The sequence below is a fragment of the Pelophylax lessonae genome, assembly GCF_965119305.1.
Source record: "Pelophylax lessonae genome assembly, chromosome: 5".
NCBI lineage: Eukaryota > Metazoa > Chordata > Amphibia > Anura > Ranidae > Pelophylax > Pelophylax lessonae.
The window spans coordinates 441,010,994-441,033,261 of NC_138772.1; the positions used below are offsets into that span (position 1 = coordinate 441,010,994).

General features: G+C 40.2%; 2 protein-coding genes across 3 annotated transcripts in view; one reads left to right on the forward strand and one right to left on the reverse strand.

Annotated features, from left to right (window-relative positions):
* TRIM55 (tripartite motif containing 55) overlaps positions 1 to 7,792 on the forward strand; it is a 207,236-nt gene extending 199,444 nt beyond the window's left edge. For both annotated transcript variants that reach the window (XM_082258106.1, XM_082258108.1), the window contains one exon: positions 7,406 to 7,792. In XM_082258106.1, the coding sequence (XP_082114232.1) occupies positions 7,406 to 7,531 (126 nt within the window). In that variant the 3' untranslated portion in view covers positions 7,532 to 7,792. The remainder of the gene's footprint in view (positions 1 to 7,405) is intronic.
* A 7,473-nt stretch (positions 7,793 to 15,265) lies between these two features.
* Positions 15,266 to 20,578, reverse strand: CRH (corticotropin releasing hormone). The gene is made up of 2 exons (XM_082259535.1): positions 20,305 to 20,578; positions 15,266 to 16,431 (listed from the first exon to the last, which is right to left on the reverse strand). The coding sequence occupies exon 2, from the start codon at positions 16,393 to 16,395 to the stop codon at positions 15,895 to 15,897; it is 501 nt and encodes a 166-aa protein (XP_082115661.1). The 5' UTR covers positions 16,396 to 16,431; positions 20,305 to 20,578; the 3' UTR covers positions 15,266 to 15,894.
* Positions 20,579 to 22,268: the final 1,690 nt, after the last annotated feature.

Here is a 22,268-nt window from a genome sequence, read left to right on the forward strand (position 1 = left end):
ATGAGGATTCTCAGTGGATGGCGTGTCAGTGTCCCATTTTGAAGTGGTGTGGCGGCAAAAGCAACACTATGGGAAGTGACCGGCCGTGGTGGTAACCAGAGTGGGATGCGAATGGTGTTAGGCCGGAACCGATGTCAGCATAGGAACATGATGCCATGAAAGGTGGGCGGTAAATACGATTCAAACTATTCTATGTGACTTCTAGGTTCCCTATAATAATATGTTGCTTCCCTTAGTCATCTCTAGGACTAAAGCTGGCCATATATGGATCAAAATGCTGCAGTTTAGCAGGGATCAGAAACATTTTGATCCATGTGTGGGCAGGGAGGTTGTACAGAAGTCATTCTATCAATTGACTTCTGTAAAACGGTCCTGTCAGATTTTCCCTACTCGATCAGCTCCACAGTCTATAGCTGGCAGCGCTGAACAGTGTGTTCTGATGGCTGGGAAGTCTCCCCACTGTCAGAATACAGTAGTTCAGCAGGGATGATTCCCCCATCCTGGTTGAACAAAAAAAATGAACAATCTACAGCCATCCTTACTTTTCTGGGCATGAGGAACAATGTACTGTCTATGCGATATGACCATATATTATGACTCTATGTATAGGTAAGTGAATGATATCAGTTTATGTTATGGCACGAAGTTGTGATAATTTTTATCTAAAGTTTTTTATTATTATAATAACTTAGATTTCTTGTCCCCATAACTTGTGAGTAAGTAAACTATGTTCTACAAAATGAATCAAAGTTGCAACTACAACTGAAACTATTGTTTGTATAGCAAAATCTACTTGGTGGTAAAAACAAATATATGGGAATATACACATTTGTAATACAATTATTATACCTGTGGGGAGAAATGTTTCATAGATTTAACCACTTGCGGACTGCCCGCCGCAGTTTTACTACGTCGGTCGCACGCGTGGTGCTGGGGGGCGAGCGCGCGCTGGCATCAGTGCTTCAGCCCCCATTAGGCAGCGGGGATGCTAATGCACGGGGCTGGTTGCACTGATTGACACTGGCCACCCATGATCGCTCCCCACTGACAGAGAAGAACAGTCAGCTGTTATAAACACAGCCGACCGTTCTTCTCTCTGAAATGATCACAAAGCGCCTGTGATCCTTCTATATAGGATCACAGGTCTCTGTGATCATTTCATAAGTCCCTTCCCCCCACAGTTAGTAAACACTCCCCTAGGCTTACATTTAACCCTTTGATCACCCACTAGGTTAACCCCTTCCCTGCCAGTGTTATTATTATAGTAGCAGTGCACATTTTTTGCACTGATTATTGTACTAATGTCACTGGTCCCCCCAAAAGTGTCAAAAAGGTCAGTTAGGGGTTCAATCTGTCCGCAGGAATGTCACAGTCCCGCTAAAAATTACAGATCGCTGCCATTACTAGTAAAAAAATAAATAAATAAATAAATAAAAATGACATAAATCTTTCCCCCAGTTTGTAGACCCGATAACTCTTGTGCAAACAAATCAAAATACGCTTATTGCGATTTTTATTTTTAACAAAAATATGTAGCAGAATACAAATTGGTCTAAAAGGATGAACATTTTTGATTTTAAATTTTTTTTTTTTTTTGGGGAATGTTATATAGCAGAAAGTGAAAAATATAGTTTTTTTTTGGGGGGTTTTTTTTTTTTGTTTATAGCGCAAGAAAATAAAAATTGCACAGGTGATCAAATACCACCAAAAGAAAGCTCTATTTGTGGGAAAAAAAATGACATCAATTTTATTTTGGTACAGCGTCGCCCGACCACGCAATTTTCCATTAAAGTAACGCAGAATCGCAAAAAATGGCCTGGTCATTAAGGGGGCAAATCCTTCCGGTCCAGAACTGGTTAATTGATTGTTTTTTTTGTTTTTTTGGTTTTTTTTAATTAAAGTATAATAAAAATGTAAATTTTGGGTATTATATGCTCATTACTCACTTTTAAAATCCTATGTTGTTTCGTCTGGTTATTTTACTTCAAACTACTTAAATGATGTGCCATAATCTCTTACAAATCTAAGGACAATATATTATATTTACCCTTTCTGGAGCCTAAACATCACATGATGCCACCATTAGTGTTAGGAAAAACAGCAGAGGATGCGCCACACTCAGACAGCTAAAACTGTCTCAATTAGTTCTATCATTCTGCAGACTAATAGAAAATAAACTGACTTTGAGGGGTGAAAATGGTTTTGATTAACTAAATAAGTCATTATCACTCTAGATGAATTGAACTCTGTGTTACCATCAAACATTCAACTTATGTACAGAGGAAAGAACAAATGTTTGGGTGTTTGCCAATACTGCCTCATTAGAAACTTTTGGATATTTGTATCATTTATGCATTAGTTACTGTTTATTTATGCTTTGGCATTTACATGGTTTCTTTGAATGGATCAAATAGTCATGCTTTATTAACAATGTTACAATTTCTGTTTCATACTTCAGTCATCGATATTTGTTTCTGTACATTAACATGCAGCTTTCACTAATAGAGAATGAACTAAAACAGCTGTGCCATGTGGTCATATACAAAGTAATGTACTGTATATCCTGTTATCTGTATTTGTTATGATATCTGTTGACTCGCATGTAGTGACTCGATCACCATGGTGTGAGGTCTGGTGATTGGATGGATCATTACATATTCTTCTAAAACCATTGGCCCACCAAAATATAAAAAAATGTTCTGCTGACTTTCCAAACCTGGTGCCGTTACATTAACCACTTAAGCCCCGGAAGATTTTACCCCCTTCCTGACCAGTGGTTTTTTTGCAATTTTTTACTGCGTGACTTTAACAAACAATTGCGCGGTCGTGCTGTACCTAAACAAATTTGACGTCCTTTTTTTTCCCACAAACAGAGCTTTCTTTTGGTGGTATTTGATCACCTGTGCGATTTTTGATCATGCGCTATAAACAAAAAAAGAGCGTCAATTTTGCAAAAATAACAATATTTTTCACATTTTTTTTATATGAAATTCCCAAAAAAAAAGTAAAAATCAAAATTTTTTAACATTTTCGGCCAATTTGTTTTATGCTACATATGTTTGGTAAAAAAAAAATTGCAAAAAGCGTATTTTGATTGGTTTGCGCAAAAGTTATCGCGTTTACTATCAAAGGGAAAGATTTTTGTCATTGTCATTTTTTTTTTTAACGAGTAATGGCGGCGATCTGCGATTTTTTTTGCGGGACTGCGACATTGCGGCAGACAGATCGGACCCTTGACTGACATTTTTGACACTTTTGGGGTTACCAGTGACATTACTGCAGTAAGCAGTGCTTTATATATGCACTGTTACTGTAAAAATGACACTGGCAGGAAAGGGGTTAAATTTATTGGAGAGGGAGGGGTTAATGTATGCCTGGTGCTTACTAACGTGTGTGGGGGGAGGTGACTGAGTGAGTCAGGGACAGATCGGATGTTCAGCTATGCTGAACACTGCAATCTGTCCCTGCCTGTCACTTGAGGAGAACCGCCCGCTCTGTTTACACAAGCGGGCGGATCTCCAAACTAGATTCCCCGACGATCGGGGAAGAGCAGCGTCGATCGCCGCCGCTCCTCCCCTGGCCCGACTCCCGCTGTGACTGAACACAGCGGGAGCGAGCCTCCGGCGGCGCGCGTGCGCCGCCCACAAGGGGCGGAGTCCAGCAACGTAGGTCTACGTCGCTGGACGATAACGAGCCACATTGCTGCAGTAGCAGCAATGTGAGCGGAGTTAAAGTGGTTAATGGTGGCTTGCCGAGGTCTAGAAATGGCCAATGGTTTGGTGGACCTAGATCCTGGGACAACTTCCCCTTTTCATATTTCCATATGCAACAGGATAGCTTACACATAAACAACCCTCCCCCCCATGATGATGCAACCCTTCAGGTGCTAAAGTGCCCATCTGCACCAGGTACTGGTACTTTGGGAGGGGATCACTGCCAATGCACTCACTCATTGTAGAGGGGCATGCGGCCTGACTTTATGGAATGAAGTTGCTCAGTCGCTTCCCCCTTGCCATGGCAAAAACAAACAGCCTATGTGACTTGTGTGCCAGAATGAGGAGGGGGTTTCGGGGGGAGAGAGTTTCCATGGAAAAACATTGCATTTTAATTGCAAATTTTCAGTAATTCCTTAATTCAGCCTGATGCATGCACAAATGAATGCATCTAGCTAATGTACAGTGAATATTATTAATTGTGTAGCTAGTAGAGTAAGCAGTGTTTCCTTTTGAGTGACATGTTAGTAGATGTGAGCTTATGCTATTTGACCCAGAATGGACAAGCAAATCTGACTGCTTTATAAATATATGTGCCTCCCTGAAACATCCATATCAAAATTGATTGTAAGTATCACACAAAGCCTTTATGACCATTAAAGTTATATATTCTGCCAAAGAAAAAATATAGCATTGCAGCATGTCAGTTTGAACACACAAAAATCAACTGTCCATGCAAACACTATTATATCTGGATAGATTGACTGCTAAGAAATACAATCAGTTTCTGCTATTGTTCAAAGGGCTGAGATATTCTTTTTTTGGATTTAATGGAAAATGTATTTTTCATCTGGAAAGTGAATAATGCTTTGTTGACTGATATACAACAATGATGATCTGTGAGCTTCAGCTGTTTATAGTGCATATAGAAAAAACTTTTTGGTTAAACAGAAATCTGACCGGAAAAGCTATTGCTTTAAAGCCCAACTCCAGGATATTAGCAACCCCAACTCCCAGCTGTTCCGTCCAACCCCTCTCTAACTAACCACTGGTATGAAAATAAAAATTATATCCAAATGCCCATATTACTTACACATAGTTACATAGTTACATAGTATTTGAGGTTGAAAAAAGACTATAGTCCATCCAGTTCAACCTGTGTAGGTGTGTATGGCCATAATCATTTCTCATACCCCTGAATGTTCTTATCCTTAAGATGTACGTCCAAGAGTCTTTTGAAAGTAGCCATACTTCCCGCAGTAACTAGCTTTTGTGGCAGAGAATCCCACAGTCTTGTAGTTCTAACAGTAAAGAACCCCCTGAGTTGCCTGAGGTTAAAACGCTTCTCCTCTAATCGCATTGTATGGTCTCATGTCCTCATGCAATCCTTGCAACTGAATAGTTTTTTTTCTATGCTGAGATCACCGTTGAGGTATTTGTAAATTGCTATCATGTCCCCTCTCAGGCGTCTCCTCTCCAGGGAGAATAAATTAAGCGCTTGTAAACGCTCTTCATAATTAACGTCCTCCAATCCCCTAATTAGTTTAGTCGCCCTTTTTTGGACTCTCTCCAGCTCCAACATATCCCTTCTGAGGACTGGCAACCAGAACTGGACAGCATACTCCAGATGCGGCCGGACCAGAGTTTTATAAAGTGGTAGGATTATAGTTTTATCTCTGGAATACATCCCCCTCCTTATGCATGCTAATATCCTGCCGGCTTTGGCAGCTGCAGCTTATATGCCCGTAAGCGGCAAGACCGTGGGCGCCACAATGATCCACAGTTAGTCCGGGAAAATCCTTGATGGGCATATAGGCCGGTATAGAATACCTGCTAAAAATGAGTTTTTCTCATGGCTAGAGGTCAACAAAGTATGATGGAAGTATCAGTCCATAACGTGGAGTATTCCTGAAGGTGGAAGTCTGCGTCTTCCTGTGGAAGATGGCAGCATATTTCTTTCAGTGTTTTAGTAGCATTTAAAGTCCCAAACCATTAGGGTACCCTCTTTGTATCTGTCTATCGGGATGATGGCCACTAACACTGGGTACTAAGTGATAGGATTCAAAAATTCTTATTTTATAAATTAAGCATTTGTGGGGAACTGTATCAAACGCCTTAGCAAAATCCAAGTACACCACATCCACTGGTCTCCCCCTATATAGCTCACAGCTCACCTCCTCGTAGAATGTTAATAGATTGGTTTGACAAGAACGCCCTTTTGTAAACCTGTGCTGATTACTGCTGATGATGTTGTTGTCTTTAGCAAACTCTTGGATATAGTCCCTTATCATCCCCTCCAGAAGTTTACATACTATTGACGTCAGGCTGACCGGCCTATAATTACCCAGAATATGCCTCTGCCCTTTTTTACACAAAGCCCCCAAAGCCATGGTCACATGATGAACCTTCTCTCATCTTTTCTTTACTTCTTGGGGGTCCTTCTTTGGATGTCCACATCACTGCCTGCATGATGTGGAAATCTCCTTTTGGGGTAGGCAACACCTTCAGTAGTTGTGTCCACTCTCATTGGCTCTAGAAGCAGGAGACCTCAAGGAGAATAGCCAGTGCCCAAGAAGAAAATCAGCGGGAGAAATGTCTAAACCCTTGAGCAAGAAATGAACCTGGCTCAAAGAAGAAACTGTGACTGTGATCCATTATACTGCTGGATAGTTTAGGAAGATTTGTTTAAAATCAAGATTGAGAAGTATGGTAATTGATGCACAATGCACTATTTAAATTTCATTTTCTTTTCTTGGAGTTGGGCTTTAAAAGGCTATCTGAGCAAGCATTTCATGAAAAAAGAAGGCTAAGAAACACAGGTTAAGCGTCTTAGAGCATTTTTTTTTACTACAGCTGACTAGCCAGCAGAATGAAAAGGTTTCTTCTCTTTTGCCATAAGTAGAAACCCCTTTTAAAGAAGATTTCTACTAGGAAAATAGAGTTGATTTACCAAAGGAGTAGTGGCTGCTTACTTAGCAAAGTGAATATTCACTTAGCTTAGAAAAATACCATGAAGCTGTGTTTGCTATGGCTTAAAATGTTAAATGAATATAGGCCATTAAACTAGGAAATACATTTTGTACCTAGAAAGTAAATAGACACTTAACTTAGTAAATGAGGTGAAATTGTGCTGTCCTGCACCTTAACCTTGCTGCTTGGGTTTTCTTTCTAAACTTTAAATTCCCCTTAGCTTCACATCATTCACCAAGCTAAGGAACTTTCTAATATAAATATGTTCTACTCTTTTCAATTCCCTTGAATATCCAGTCACGTGTAGGAAAAATTAAAAACAAGATTTCAGTTTGTAAAAGATTAGATGATCGAAGTGAATACTGCTTCACCTTATTCAAGCTAAGTGTATATTTATGTTGCAAAGTAAACATGCTCTATTACTTTAATAAAACAATCCCAATATGTAGTCTGACATTGCCAACATCCTCTTTTGGCAATGCCGGATGTCATTTTTAGGACGTTTTTATTTTTCTCTGAATTCCCTTGCTGTGTGCTTGCCTCTAAGCAGTGCTTATTGGGATCAGAGACAGCGGTCACATATTTGTCTCATGATTGATATCCTTCAATGTTCTGTTTAGTTATGATACAGGTAGTAGGTGAATATTTGTGTACATCTCTCTTACAGTTTCCATCCAATCTGTGAATGTCTTGTATCTCATACAAAGCTGCTTTTCTTACAGACTGGATCTGAGGCAGCAGCAGCCCTGGGAGATGGACGGGGGCCTCCAGAAACGAATCAGTCTGAAAACGCAGACTCTTCACATCATGTCTTCTCCTTCTCCTGGCTCAATTCATTACCACAATAATATTCCTTCTATGAGAAACTGCTCTTGTCCACTGTGTTAGTATACAGCTCCCCTATACCCACTGTGAACAGTGCTACTACAGTACTGCAGCTCTTAATATTACCATTGTTTATTCTTTTATATATCTCTTTGATATTGTACACCTTATTTGTCACCCCTTTTAGTGATGGGAAATATTGTAATGAGTGATGACAATGCTTACAATGTAAACCAGGCAAGGTATCATAGTAAACCTGCCAGGTACAGTTTTCAGGGCTTCTGATCTTGGCTCCATCCTAGTGAAACTAAGATCAGGATGACAACCCTGCTTTCTGCACCTTTAAAAAGCAATTCAGTCATTGGAGCTCTTATATTTCTTGTCTTCATAGGTTTCACTTTAAAATAAAGACCAGTCAATAAAGCTGAGATCCTCGAAAAGTAAAAGGCCCTTCCATCCAATGGGGCTATGCCTGAGCTGCAAAGATTAACTGCTCATTTGTGTCTGGGGGGTCGGTTAAAACTGTTTTATTTACAACACACTTGAACCTCTGGTCCCTGCAGCCTTTTTCCCCCCTGCACTCTGGAGGTCAGTGCCCCCTGATGTCATTAAGACTGATTCAGGGACCATAGCTCTGCATTGGACATGAGGACCCTATGGACAGTCCACTGTCCGTTCACCATTTTTTGGGCAAAGAAAAGAACTAGGCAATTAAAAGTGCCTTTACTGTCCTCTGGACTAAACAGTCATTTAGCCCTTGTAGTGCAGGTGCAGCTTTACTGCAAGGAAGGATTTCTACTTTTCCCGGGGGTTGAGCTATAAGCTGAAAGTTTGTCTTAGAGGCCTCTGATGGTAGTTGATGTTTTTAAAGGCCCATTCCAAACTCCTTGTTAAAAAAAAAAAAATAACAAATTTTTTTAACATGCATTTTATTTTTTAAAGTAAAACTCAATTTTTTTGTTTATTTGTTTGGTTTTAATTTGCTGTACCTCACATTTTAAAATATAAAACAGCTTTTTCTGCACTACTAACCTTCATTCCAGAGCTATCCTTGGCAGTACTTCTTTTCCCCCACAAGTAGTCCACAGTCTTCCTGGTTGAATGACAGCCAGCGTCAATCAACTCATTCCTATAAGACTAGGTTGTCATAGACTTACCATCTGGTGGAAAACCATACAACTTGAGCTCACAGTACTCCTGGACTGAGTGGCGCTTACATGTCATTATGTGAGTCCAAGAGGAAAGACCACCCACTGCCACGAGGAACAGGAAAAAGCACCAGTGACATCATCAGACCAGCCTGCAAAATGCAGGAAAATTGGATATATAAGGATGTGAGAAAAGAAACATACAAAGGGGCTTCAAGGAGAACAGGTGGAATTGTAGTTTCCCTTTAAGTGCATTTTAACCACTTAAGCCCCGGAAGATTTTACTCCCTTCCTGACCAGGGCCTATTTTGCGATTTGGCACTGCGTGACTTTAACGGACAATTGCGCGGTCATGCGACGCTGTACCTAAACGAATTTGACGTCCTTTTTTTCCCACAAACAGAGCTTTCTTTTGGTGGTATTTGATCACCTGTGCGATTTTTACTTTTTGCGCTATAAACAAAAAAACAGCATCAATTTTGCAAAAATAACAATATTTTTCACATTTTTTTATATGAAATTCCCCCCCAAAAAAAAGTAAAAATCAAAATTTTTTAACATTTTGGGCCAATTTTTTTTTACCATATGTTTGGTAAAAAAAATCGCAAAAAGCGTATTTTGATTGGTTTGCGCAAAAGTTATTGCGTTTACTAACAAAGGGAAAGATTTTTGTCATTTTTGTTGTTTTTTTTTTAACGCGTAATGGCGGCGATCTGCGATTTTTTTGCGGGACTGCGACATTGCGGCGGACAGATCGGACCCTTGACTGACATTTTTTACACTTTTGGGGTTACCAGTGACATTTCTACAGTAATAAGTGCTATACATATGCACTGTTACTGTAAAATTACACTGGCAGTGAAGGGTTAACTTTTTTTGAGAGGGAGGGGTTATGTGTATCCCTAGAGGCGTGATTCTAACTGTGATTGGCTGTGGCTTGAGGTGTAGGAACAGTGATCAACGGTCCTACATAGTAGAACCGTATGATCACTGTTTCTACACAGGGGAGAATGACAGGCGGCTTGTTTACATCAGCCTCCTGCCTTTCTCCCTCTCCACCCGAAGATCGCGAGTGACCGGCAGACATCGGGTCCACCGGTCACACGCGCGGGGGGGGTCCGTGACCACGCGGGAGCGCGCCTCCGGCGGCGCGCGCTCGCTCCCTAGACCCTCACAGGCTAGCGACGTATCCCTACGTCGCTCTGCCTGTGAGGGGCTGACCGCCGACGTAAATAGTCGTGCGGCGGTCGGCAAGTGGTTAATACCATTTTACCTGAGTTTTCTTTATGTGGCATACACATTCTGTATGCAGTTCCATGCCTTAGAAGACATGTAAAATGCAATTGTAGTATGTTTTATAAGCATTTTACGTAAAGATGTCATTGACTGAAACCATATCAAAAATGCATCAAATTAATTCTAAATAAAAACAAAGTACCACATAAAAATAAACTGAAATTGAACACTATACAATTACATTTAAGGGTATAGAATACTCCGAGACCTATAGGTATTGCTAAAGGTGTGCAAATACACACCTAAAGTTTGGAAGTGAGGATAGCCCCAATCCCCAAACTGGATGGTAGTTCAAGTCAATGAGACAGCTGCTCAAATTCACTGAACATTATGTAAGGACTATGGAACTGGGAATCAGAGGATAGCTACTTCCATCAGAGACCCCTCAAACAATTACTTTGCATGATAACAAATTTTCTTTAACCAACATATTTAAAATAGGGATAGGTCTCGAGGGTTGAGACCTTCGGTACACCTTCTCAAGAGAGCTAAGTCTATTGACCAAGTTTGACATTTTCAGTTGTTTAAGCTGATCAGAGCAATGCAATAAGTTTCTACTATTCTGATAAAAACATATGTTCACAGGTTTTTGGAACTGTTAAGATGTTTCTATAGTCAGAGTGTTCCTTAATGCCAGAGACTAAGTATTGACAGTTTTAAATTTAAAATCCATCAATGGAGTAAGAGTTCTTCTCCCCTCCAGTCACAAACTTCTTTACTTTTCATAGAGTTTGGATCCAGCAAACATGCTTTGACAACTTACAGATATGAAAAGGAAAAGGTTTGGAATGAACCTGTCCCATAATTTACTAGTTATCAGGTTATTCTGGGACCTCTAATGTTTTTACATTTGGTCATTCTTTATCTGATTCTGGCTATCAAGTCAACCAGCCCAAGTATGATTTTATGTGGGTAGTATGGGGAATAAGTAGAGCAGAGTTGTTATATTTGTCTTATCAATTGCAAAGATTTCCAAGCAAAAAGAGAAGAGCTAACATTTTTTAATGATTAATGGAGTTGTGAGGAGATGTACTAGAAAATAAATACAAGTGACTATGTGTGAGAGATAACATCATAATCAGTAAAAAGGTTCTTGTTGCTAAGATGTTAGAAATTGAGTTAGAAGACATAATTCACAGCTTGAGCCATCTGCTCAGCTTTCAACAGGCAGGAACAAAGGGGGAGATTTACTAAAACTGGAGCACACAGAATCTGGTGGAGCTGTGCATAGTAACCAATCAGCTTCTAACTTCAGGTTATTCAACAAGGCCCCTTTCACAATGGGTGGACTCCGGCAGCGGATCCACCTGCTCAGTGGAGAATCTCTCCACTGATCCCTGCTGAGCAGACAGATGACAAGTCTGTGTCTGCTCCGCTAATGTAGAGTGGACACGGACACGGCCTGCTGTTCTCTATGGGGCAGCCAGATAGAAACAAACAGCCTGTCCATTTCCATCTGACTGTCATCCAATCCGATCCGCCAGACAGATGGTGAACAGATCCCCATCTGTCTGTTTTTAGCAGACAGGATCGGATCGGATATCGGCAGGAGTCAATGGACACATGTCTGTTGACATCTGCCACTCCATTGAGGGCAATGGAGCATCGGGTCCGCCTAAAAAACTGACAGGCAGACCCAGTCAGTCTGCTCCTGTAAAAGGGGCCTTAGGCTTCGGCAATAAAACCTAGAAGTTGATCCCCGCTGAGCAGACGGATGACAAGTCCATGTCTGCTCCGCTAATGCAGAGTGGACACGGACACGGCCTGCTGTTCTCTATGGGGTGGCCAAATAGAAACAAACAGCCTGTCCATTTCCATCTGACTGTCATCCAATCCGATCCGCCAGACAGATGGTGAACAGATCCCCATCTGTCTGTTTTTAGCAGACAGGATCGGATCGGATATCGGCAGGAGTCAATGGAAACATGTCTGTTGACATCTGCCACTCCATTGAGGGCAATGGAGCATCGGGTCTGCTTAAAAAACTGACAGGCAGACCCAGTCAGTCTGTTCCTGTAAAAGGGGCCTTAGGCTTCGGCAATAAAACCTAGAAGTTGATTGGTTACTATGCACAGCTGCACCAGTATCTGTGAGCACCAGTTTTAGTAAATCCCCCCAAATGTAACCACAAAAGGGGAGCAAACGTTTGGTGAGCAGCAGCCTAAAATTCATTATACTGCCAGACATAGAGCTGTTCATCTTCAAGAGTTCAAAAAATGGATAGGATAAATCTACAGGTGATAATAAAAGCTAATCACTTACTTTTCCTTACAGAAAAAACATGCACAATTGTTTCCCTGCATGTGCACAAAAAATAAAGTTTGGGTCAGAGAGGATCAAGTCTCATAACAGATTAACAGATGAGAAGTGTTCCAACGCATGTTTATTCCCATTCATAAAAGACAACGGTGCATCGAGCAGACATGGACACGGTTGACGCGTTTCACGACTCTGTAGGTCGCTTACTCATAACCTACAGAGTCGTGAAACGCGTCAACCGTGTCCATGTCTGTTCGATGCACCGTTGTCTTTTATGAATGGGAATAAACACTTCAAGTTCATTCATCTCTGAGTGCGGTCACTTTTTCTCTTTGGAAGCTTGATTACTGGACGGCGGATCCGACCAGCACCTGGATATTTGTGCTTCACCTGAGCAACTACTGGGCTAGCTCACACCAGATGAGATTTACCATACATGCATTAACACCTGCTGTGTGTTGCCATATAAAGATAATACCAGCACACCAATAATAAAGTGTAAAACAGATTTACTATGGTTTAGAGTCACAAAGGGCCTCTTTGTCAAGCTGAAAATACACGTTAACCCTTCTCAGGTATCTTCTGTGTGCTCATTGCAAATACTAAGTCCTGTTTTACCAATTATTATCTCAGTGATGTCATCTATTTTTATATTTTGATTACTGTGCCACCATTTGCAGTTGCATTCTTTGATACTCCAAATAGTTTAATGGTATTTTGTGCAGGATGGATCATTCTACTTGGTCATACATTTTTACGCAAGCCACTAAATATTCACTGTGCAGCTCAAACCAAAGCAACGGTGGGAAAGTACCCTAGATACCCATAACTGCTTTTATATCCATTTATTCTACCTGTGTTGGGAAGTGTAGTAAAATGCATGACTAGTGTGAACAAACCCCAGGCTTGCTACATTGAAACACATCTATTCTATCTATACCTGATTTATAAATTTAAATGCTCATCTTTCTTTCAGACTTACACCATAGGTAGCAGTCCATCCACAAGTACCAATGTATTACCTTTATAAGGGCACGCTAAGATTTGTAGTGCATACAATACCATAAGGCAATGCAATGCGCAGCGACAACATGCAAACCTCAGCAACACACAGCAATCAATAGGATTCCAATTTTCACTATTGTTTCCGTAAAAAGAAAATAAATTCCCACTGGGTTTCTAAGACAGCTCTGATCAAAGGACACCTGTTCTGAGAGGATTATGGATAGTGCCCATACTGATCTCTTACTATGAAAGGGCTGGATGTCTGGCTGTCATGTTGATCCAATGATCCCAATACTTTGGGGTTGATTTACTAAAGGCGAATAGAGGGGTTGATTTACTAAAATAGGAATGTGCACAATCTGGTGCAGCTGAAGCCAATCAGCTTCTAACTTCAGCTTGTTCATTTACACTTTTTACCAAAAAAAAAAAAAACTGGAAGCTTATTGGTTTCTATGCAGAGCTGCACCAGATTTTGTACTCTCCAGTTTTAGGAAATCAATTCCAGACTGTTCACCTTGAAAAGGAATTTTCCCTTAGCTTAGTGAATGAGGTAAGGCTCTGTTGACATTCATTATCCAATCATGTACAAGCAAAAATTATTATATTTTTTTTTCCTTGCACGTGATTGGGTATTCTTTGCAATGTTAGTTTTCATCACATCCACTAAGCTAAAGGAAAAAAATCTTGCAAAATGAAAATTTCACTGTTAGGTGAACAGCCTATTTGCCTTTAGTAAATCAACCACTTTGAGTCTCTGAGCCAGAACAAGTAGGCAGGTCCAGAGTTCTTGCTTTTCTCTAACTTCACTTGCTACATACTTGTTCTAGGTCAGAGACTCAGAGTACTAAAGTACTAAAACTAAGGAAAGACGGATAGCTAGCATTTTCAAAAGTAATGCCCCGTACACACGTACCGATTGTCGGCCGTAAATATTCAGCCGACGACCGATCGGCCGATTGTAGGCTTGTTAGTATGATGCTTCCGACAGCGCATTTTCGGCCGAACAGAATCTGTCGTTCAAGCATTAAAATTTTTGTTGGCCAACACCAGAACGGCCGATTGTGCGTCAGTCAGTACAGATTTCGGCTGACAGACAGCAGATTTGCAAGACTGGGCATGCTCAGAAAAGAAAAAAGACAAGGAAAGTTAACCATCACATTACATCACTTCTGCAGTCGGCTGTTGTTGGCCGACAAAATTTGTGTGCAGTCTTTTGCAGTTTTCAACAGACACGACAGCCCTGGACAAAAGACGGCCGATCGTTCGGCCGACGATCAGTACGTGTGTACGAGGCTTAAGGAAAGACGGATAGCTAGCATTTTCAAATGTAAGTCAGCAATGGAAGTCTGTGTATTTCTCTTGGTATGTTTCCTTAAAATAAATTTGAACTTTTAATTTTGTCAAAAACGTTATACAAATTCTGTATTAAAAAAAAAAGTTATATTAAAAAAATTAAAGAGCAAACAGCCAAAATAAATAGAATGAATTATGCGGTTTACCTTCATGATTCAAGGCATACTGTATAGCTAAACCTAAATCTAAAAGTGCAGTCCTTTGGAAGAACTAATCACATTTCTGATCAGCAGATCAGTGATAGAGATTGCCATGGGTTATTGCATTAGTAAGCCTAAAGTGTATTGTATTTTAGTATCTGGTAGTCTGTGGATCAGAATGAAACTTGTCATCAGAAAGTCTGTGTAGATCTGAGACCACATTCTGCATTAGGGAGTCTTTACTGACAAACAATCCAGAACAGCAGCATAAAGTTGAATTAATAAGGATTCTGTGACTCAGCCATGCAGCAATTCCACCGCAACAACATTTTTTTTTTTATAATAATTATTTTCACACAGTAAGTTATCACTTGCAATCTCTCTAGGGGGGTCTTGTTTTATGGTTTTGTTCCAACCACCCCAGAATTTTAATCTCATTCCTTTCTGTTGGATGTAAGTGGGTGTACAGTGAAAGCTAATTGCTGTATTTTTCATTTGCACGAAAATACAGGACCATGCTTTTTTTTTTGCCCAAAAAAATGGACATGGACAGATGTAGCTTTGCAGATTTTATTAAAAATATAGATAGATATTAAACATTATGTTTACACACCAATGTTGTGCCAGCTCTGAAAAGATGTTTTTTATTATGGAAATGTATACAATAAACTTTTGATGCAAAATAAATTACAGCTATGTTTTTTTTTTTGTTTTTTTTTGTTTTTTTTTTCATTTCTCCACCTCCCAGAGGAAACCCATCAGGTCCAATGGATCTCTTTCAGCTAGTTGGTCCAGGCTCAATCTCAAACTGGTATTCCTATGGATAGTGAGATATATTACAAAAGTAACCCTCCCCTCCCAGAGAGTGTAAAAGAAAAATAAGTTACAAATTACATCTGTTGCCTTTTTTTTTTTTTTTTGTTTTTTTTTGTTTTTTTACTGCAGTCAAATACACCCTGTGCATGCTGAATAACAGATATAGGCTCTGACCCAGGGACCAGCAGCAGGGCATTGCTTGGCAATATGATGCTGGCCCCATAGGCACCCAAGGGATTGCTGAGTGCATCCTCTATGTCTGAAGCTATAGAAAAATAAACAAATGGTATCAGGGCAGCACAATGGTACATCATACTGTATAGTTTGTGCTAGATGGAGGAAACTCTTTGGTAGATGACAGCTGGGCTCTTATTTCCCAATGATGTCCATCAGTTTCCTATTGCTGTGGGCTTGCTGGGCTATCTGCTCGGCTCTGGCCATTTCCAAGACTTCCCGGAGAAGATGGAAAGTGAGATCCAGGGAAATCGGGGGCTCCTCCGAACGTTTTCCTCTTTCCGTGGGCTCCTCCTGTACGATGAATGGAGGGGAGTCGGCTCCGTCCACGATGCTGCCAGCCCTGAGCTCCTGCTGGCCGCCCCACTGCTGAGGTTGTAGCTGCTGCACCGCCCGCACAAAGTTACTGGACGAGACGTCCCCGACACGGCTGGCTCCCAGGGGGGATTTGTGCAGGTTCCCAAGGCGGAGGAAGTACTCTTCTCCCATACGGAGTAGAAAGGGATGGTATTCGGCCAGCAGAGGAGGGGAAGCCCCATTAGAAGAGGCTGAAGATTTGCTGAAAGCTCTGCAATCATGGCAGGGGAGGAGAGCCACCAGGAGGATTCCCGTACACACTAAGACTTGGAACTTCATGCTGGAGGAGATCTAGAACAGAACACACGGGGAGACCTGGAGGGGGAAGAACAAGGGGACAGTCAGGGAGACTGCAGGGGACATAGATGACAAGGGATCAGGGGAGAAAATAGAGACTGGTTGGTGCCTGATCTGCTCTCCTTGGTGCTGAAATAACTAAACTGCGACCTAACCACAGGCATTGACCCATCAGCACTCACACTAAACCATATCCCATTCTCCCATCACATCATATATAATCAACTGTCACACTGTACACATCTGTATAATAATTTGTCACACTACACATATCTGTATCATGATCATCTGTCACACTGTACACATCTGTATAATAATCTGTCACACTGCACATATCTGTATCATGATCATCTGTCACACTGTACACATCTGTATAATAATCTGTCACACTGCACATATCTGTATCATGATCATCTGTCACACTGTACACATCTGTATAATAATCTGTCACACTGCACATATCTGTATCATGATCATCTGTCACACTGTACACATCTGTATCATAATCATCTGTCACACTGCACACACCTGTATCATAATCATCTGTCACACTGCACACACCTGTATCATAATCATCTGTCACACTTTACACATCTGTATCATAATCATCTGTCACACTACACACACCTGTATCATAATTATCTGTCACACTGCACACATGTGTATCATAATCATCTGTCACACTGCACACACCTGTATCATGATCATCTGTCACACTGCACACACCTGTATCATAATCATCTGTCACACTGCACACATCTGTATCATAATCATCTGTCACACTACACACACCTGTATCATAATTATCTGTCACACTGCACACATGTGTATCATAATCATCTGTCACACTGCACACACCTGTATCATAATCATCTGTCACACTGCACACACCTGTATCATAATCATCTGTCACACTACACACACCTGTATCATAATTATCTGTCACACTGCACACATGTGTATCATAATCATCTGTCACACTGCACACACCTGTATCATGATCATCTGTCACACTGTACACATCTGTATAATAATCTGTCACACTACACATATCTGTATCATGATCATCTGTCACACTGTACACATCTGTATAATAATTTGTCACACTACACATATCTGTATCATGATTATCTGTCACACTACGCACATCTGTATCATAATCATCTGTCACACTGCACACACCTGTATCATAATCATCTGTCACACTGTACACATCTGTATCATAATCATCTGTCACACTACACACATCTGTATCATAATTTTCTTTCACAATCTACACATCTGTATCATAATCATCTGTCACACTTTACACATCTGTATCATAATCATCTGTCATACTGCACACATGTGTATCATAATCATTTGTCACACTGTACACATGTGTATCATAATCATCTGTCACACTTTACACATCTGTATCATAATCATCTGTCATACTGCACACATGTGTATCATAATCATTTGTCACACTGTACACATGTGTATCATAATCATCTGTCAAACATGTGTATCATAATCATCCCTCACACAGCACACATGTGTATCATAATCATCTGTCACACTATACACATCTGTATTATAATCATCTGTCACACAGCACACATGTGTATCATAATCATTTGTCACACTGTACACATGTGTATCATAATCATCTGTCATACTCTAAACATGTGTATCATAATCATCCGTCACACAGCACACATCTGTATCATAATCATCTGTCACACTGCACACATCTGTATCATAATCTTCTGTCACACTGCACACATCTGTATCATAATCATCTGTCACACTGCACACATCTGTATCATAATCATCTGTCACACTGCACACATCTGTATCCTTCCTGACATCTGCTTGTAGTATTACATGGAACGATCTGCTACTTTACACTGTATATGAGGCTGATCACACCTGTAGTTCTATTTACTGTAACTGTTCCCTTATATCATATAATATCATATCATCTGCTCATATCATATCATATCATATCATCTGATCATAGCACTGGAGGAATTTAGTGTGAACTGTTGTGTGCATGACAGCTAAATATCATCTCAGTCATGTACTGGTCTTGTCACCTGCTAGAGTAAATATATTCTTCTCCCTGCCTTATCTGCAGATCATTTTACCTAAGATCCCATCTCCTACTACCAATACCTACCTACCTACCTAATCACTATTACATGGATGGCTGGCATATTACGTCATTTACTGATATAATGTACTGGTCTTGTCACCTTCTAAAATATGTTCTCCTCCCTGCCTTATCTACAGATCATATCATATAAGATCACATTTCCTACTAACAACATCTACCTACCTAATCACTATTACATGGAGGGCTTGCATGTTACTGTTATTTACTGATCTAATGTACTGGTGTTGTCATCTGCTAGAATGAATCAACTTTCTCTTCCTGCCTAAGATCCGATCACATCTCCCACTACTACCAATACCTACTTCTTTACCCACTATTACACTGATTGATCTTGTCATCTGCTTTAAAAAATACATTCATATCCATGACATGTGTAGATCATATCACAAATGATATAATCTCCTACTATAAATAATTACCTATCACATCACCTGTACTACATGGATGGCTCACATGTTACCGTCATTTACTAATTTATTGTACTGGTCTTGTCACCCGCTATAATAAATGTAATCACTTCCATGCCATATCTATAGATCATATCACATAAGTTCTTATCTCTTACTACCAATAACTACCTAGTTACCTGTACTACACGGATGGCTGGTATGTTACTGCCATTTACTGGCAATTGTATGTTTTACTATATTAATAAGTGAATATCTGTTGAATCTATTAACGCAAGCGCTAATCATACCAGCCACCCATCGCAGCATGCTAATATCTTATGCTAATATAAAATGCTGCAATACAATGTATAATAGTACCAGTGATCTAGCTGCGGATCACATCAAATACTTATATATACATCTATTCTCAACACTGATACATGAATTCTGCCCTCCTCAGAAGATCACAGCTACATATTCCAATAAATTAACTCCGCTAATACATTCACAACTTCACTGACTTTACCAAACTGAACCTAAACTGACATCACATCAACTGCATGAGTCGATTCAACCGATTTTGGGCATTATTTTAATTGACACCATTCCTTTTACTGCAATGAAGAATTTAATTTACCTGGGAATATTAGTATACCTAATATTAGTTACCTATTAGTATACCTAATATGACAGTAATGACTACATAATATATAATACTGCATAGTGTATATACATAGTATATATTATGTACTATATATGTATACTACACACACATATATATATATATAGATATAGATATATATATATCACTATGCTACATAATATGTATAACTTCTCCAATAATAGACACACACCTGTTCTAATACGTATATATGTGTGTATGTATATATATATATATATATATATATATATATATATACATATACATATATATATATATATATATGCCTAACATTAATATATATATATATATATATATATATATATATATATATATATATATATATATATATATATATATATATATATATATATATATATATATATATATATTAGAAGACGTGTGTGTTTTATATATATTTATATTCTATGTATTTCTACCTAATACTAATGGTAGCATTTTAGGTATATATTAAAATAAATTTAGGTATATATTAAAATAAGAGCATATCAGCATTAACAATTTGTAGTTGTCACTTGCAGGAGGGAAAGGATTCCCTCTTTGAATAAGCCTGAAAAGGGAAACCCCACATAATAGCAGGCTTACTTATCTATATCTGATTTTAATAGAGTAAGTTTCCTACCCTCCACCTAAAATCCCAATGCATGGATAACACTTACCTGCTGATTGAGGGTCCTCTTGTCTGGATGGTGCCAGAGACACAGAATCACAGCATGAAAGGTGAGTGATCTGTATGTCCCTGTGTACAGCTGGTGTCCCTCTCTCCTATGATGACATAACTGGAAGTTGGAGCAGGGCTCTCTCACACAGGGAAGCCTTGATGCTGGATTTTATAGGTAGACTCTCTTCCACAATCACGCAGCTCTTGCCTAATAAGCTGACGCTCTCTTGACAACTATTGCGTGCTGATCTTCTACTGAATAAATAATACCTCCTTGGAGCAATGGGCAGAGTTTTGCTAACACAACAATGAATCTCTTATCCAATTATCTTCTCAGATATTTATCGCCTCTTTAGTGACGTCAGTGACACCTAGAGTGATATTCACGAGGCTCCCATTGACAAAAAAACTTGAATGAAATTTTGCAAGTGGGCTAAGCACCAGCCAGTGAGGGCAAAGTCGTTCCTATTATATCAGTTACCATCAGCCCCGCTGATGCCATGTACTCATAGTACATCTGCAAGAAGAGTAAATAACCAATTACACAGTCACTATAGTGTTAGATTTTATCACAGATTTACTATGCAGGTAATTTTTTTTTTTTTTGCATTCAAGGTTTCATATATAACTGGATAAAGAGCATCTATATGTAGCCAGGCAGCTATTCAGTGAAAGTGCTAAAAAATGAAAGGTGATTATTTGTTAGGGACAGCTTCACATCACTGTGCCTTGTACTAAGATAGAATAAGTGCAGAAACATTGATAATGAACAAACTCCAAAAATCTATAGCAACCATTTTGATTTTTGATTCTGTAGTGGTATAAGCAAAATAATGATTTGGAAACATTTCTTAGCATATGGCTCTTTTCACCTTGTTAGGTTGGTTATAGATATTGGAAGGTGTACAAACTTAAAGGTATGATCTGGCTCCTCTCAGGTGTAATTCACACCAGCTGTTGCGTTACTGTGCAGAGGCTGGTGTGCGGTGCGGTGCGGTGCGGTGTGGTGCGGTGCAGTTGGCCCATTGCACTGTTCACTTTTATTTTTAAGTCAACTTTGTTAAAATGTCAGACAGGGACTAAGGGCCCCTTTTGGTAGACTAGCAAAATCTTAGTGCCCAGCAGTCCTTCTGTGGCTACTGATTCCAGCACCACCTCTTTAGGCACTGCCAGCCCACCTGGCTGCAGTTGCCTCTTTCTCCAGCCCTCTTGACTAAACTTCCACAGTCCTCTCAGACTGACTCTGGATCCATCTCGGACTGCACTCCCCAGTCCTCTCTGGCATGGCTCTCACTGCTCTCCCAACTGTAACACTCACCAGCCCACCTGGCTGTCTTCCTCCCTGAAGATTTGTCCAGGAGTGTTCTCCTGCTGTCCTTCTGCTCCTGTGCCTCTGGTCAGGACACCCTGGTGTGTCACGAAGAGGGCCCCTTCGGCACCCGAGCCCAGGCCCAAGATAGATCCACACCCCCCCCCCCAACTTGGGTGTTACCCTCAAGGGCCACCGACGGCCTAACACCTAATCTCCAGCTTCCACCCGAACTCCACTGCCCCAGCTGGGCTGACCCTGACTGAGTATTTGATGGGCCTTTGTCCTCCCAACCCTATCTGCTGGGGATTGGTCAGGGCCCTCATGAATACTCCAGGCAGCTCCTCCTTCTCCATGTTTCTAGAAACAGAGGGAGGTATCAGAGATGCTGCCTTTGGGTCATACCAGCCTCCCTAAATCATTTAAATGTCCCAGATAAAAACACAGGCTTAGCTGCCAGCCAAGCCTAGAAACTTTGCCTACTCTAACAGTAAACCTACTAATTCCTATTCTAGCACTCTAGAGGGTGCTACATACAGACATATTTCATTAAAGTGTTACTAAACTTAGGACCCTGCATTCACTCTATCTGGTCTCCCACAGTACACAGACTATGGAGGTGCAATAGTTTTAGTAAATATAAACTGCTAAAT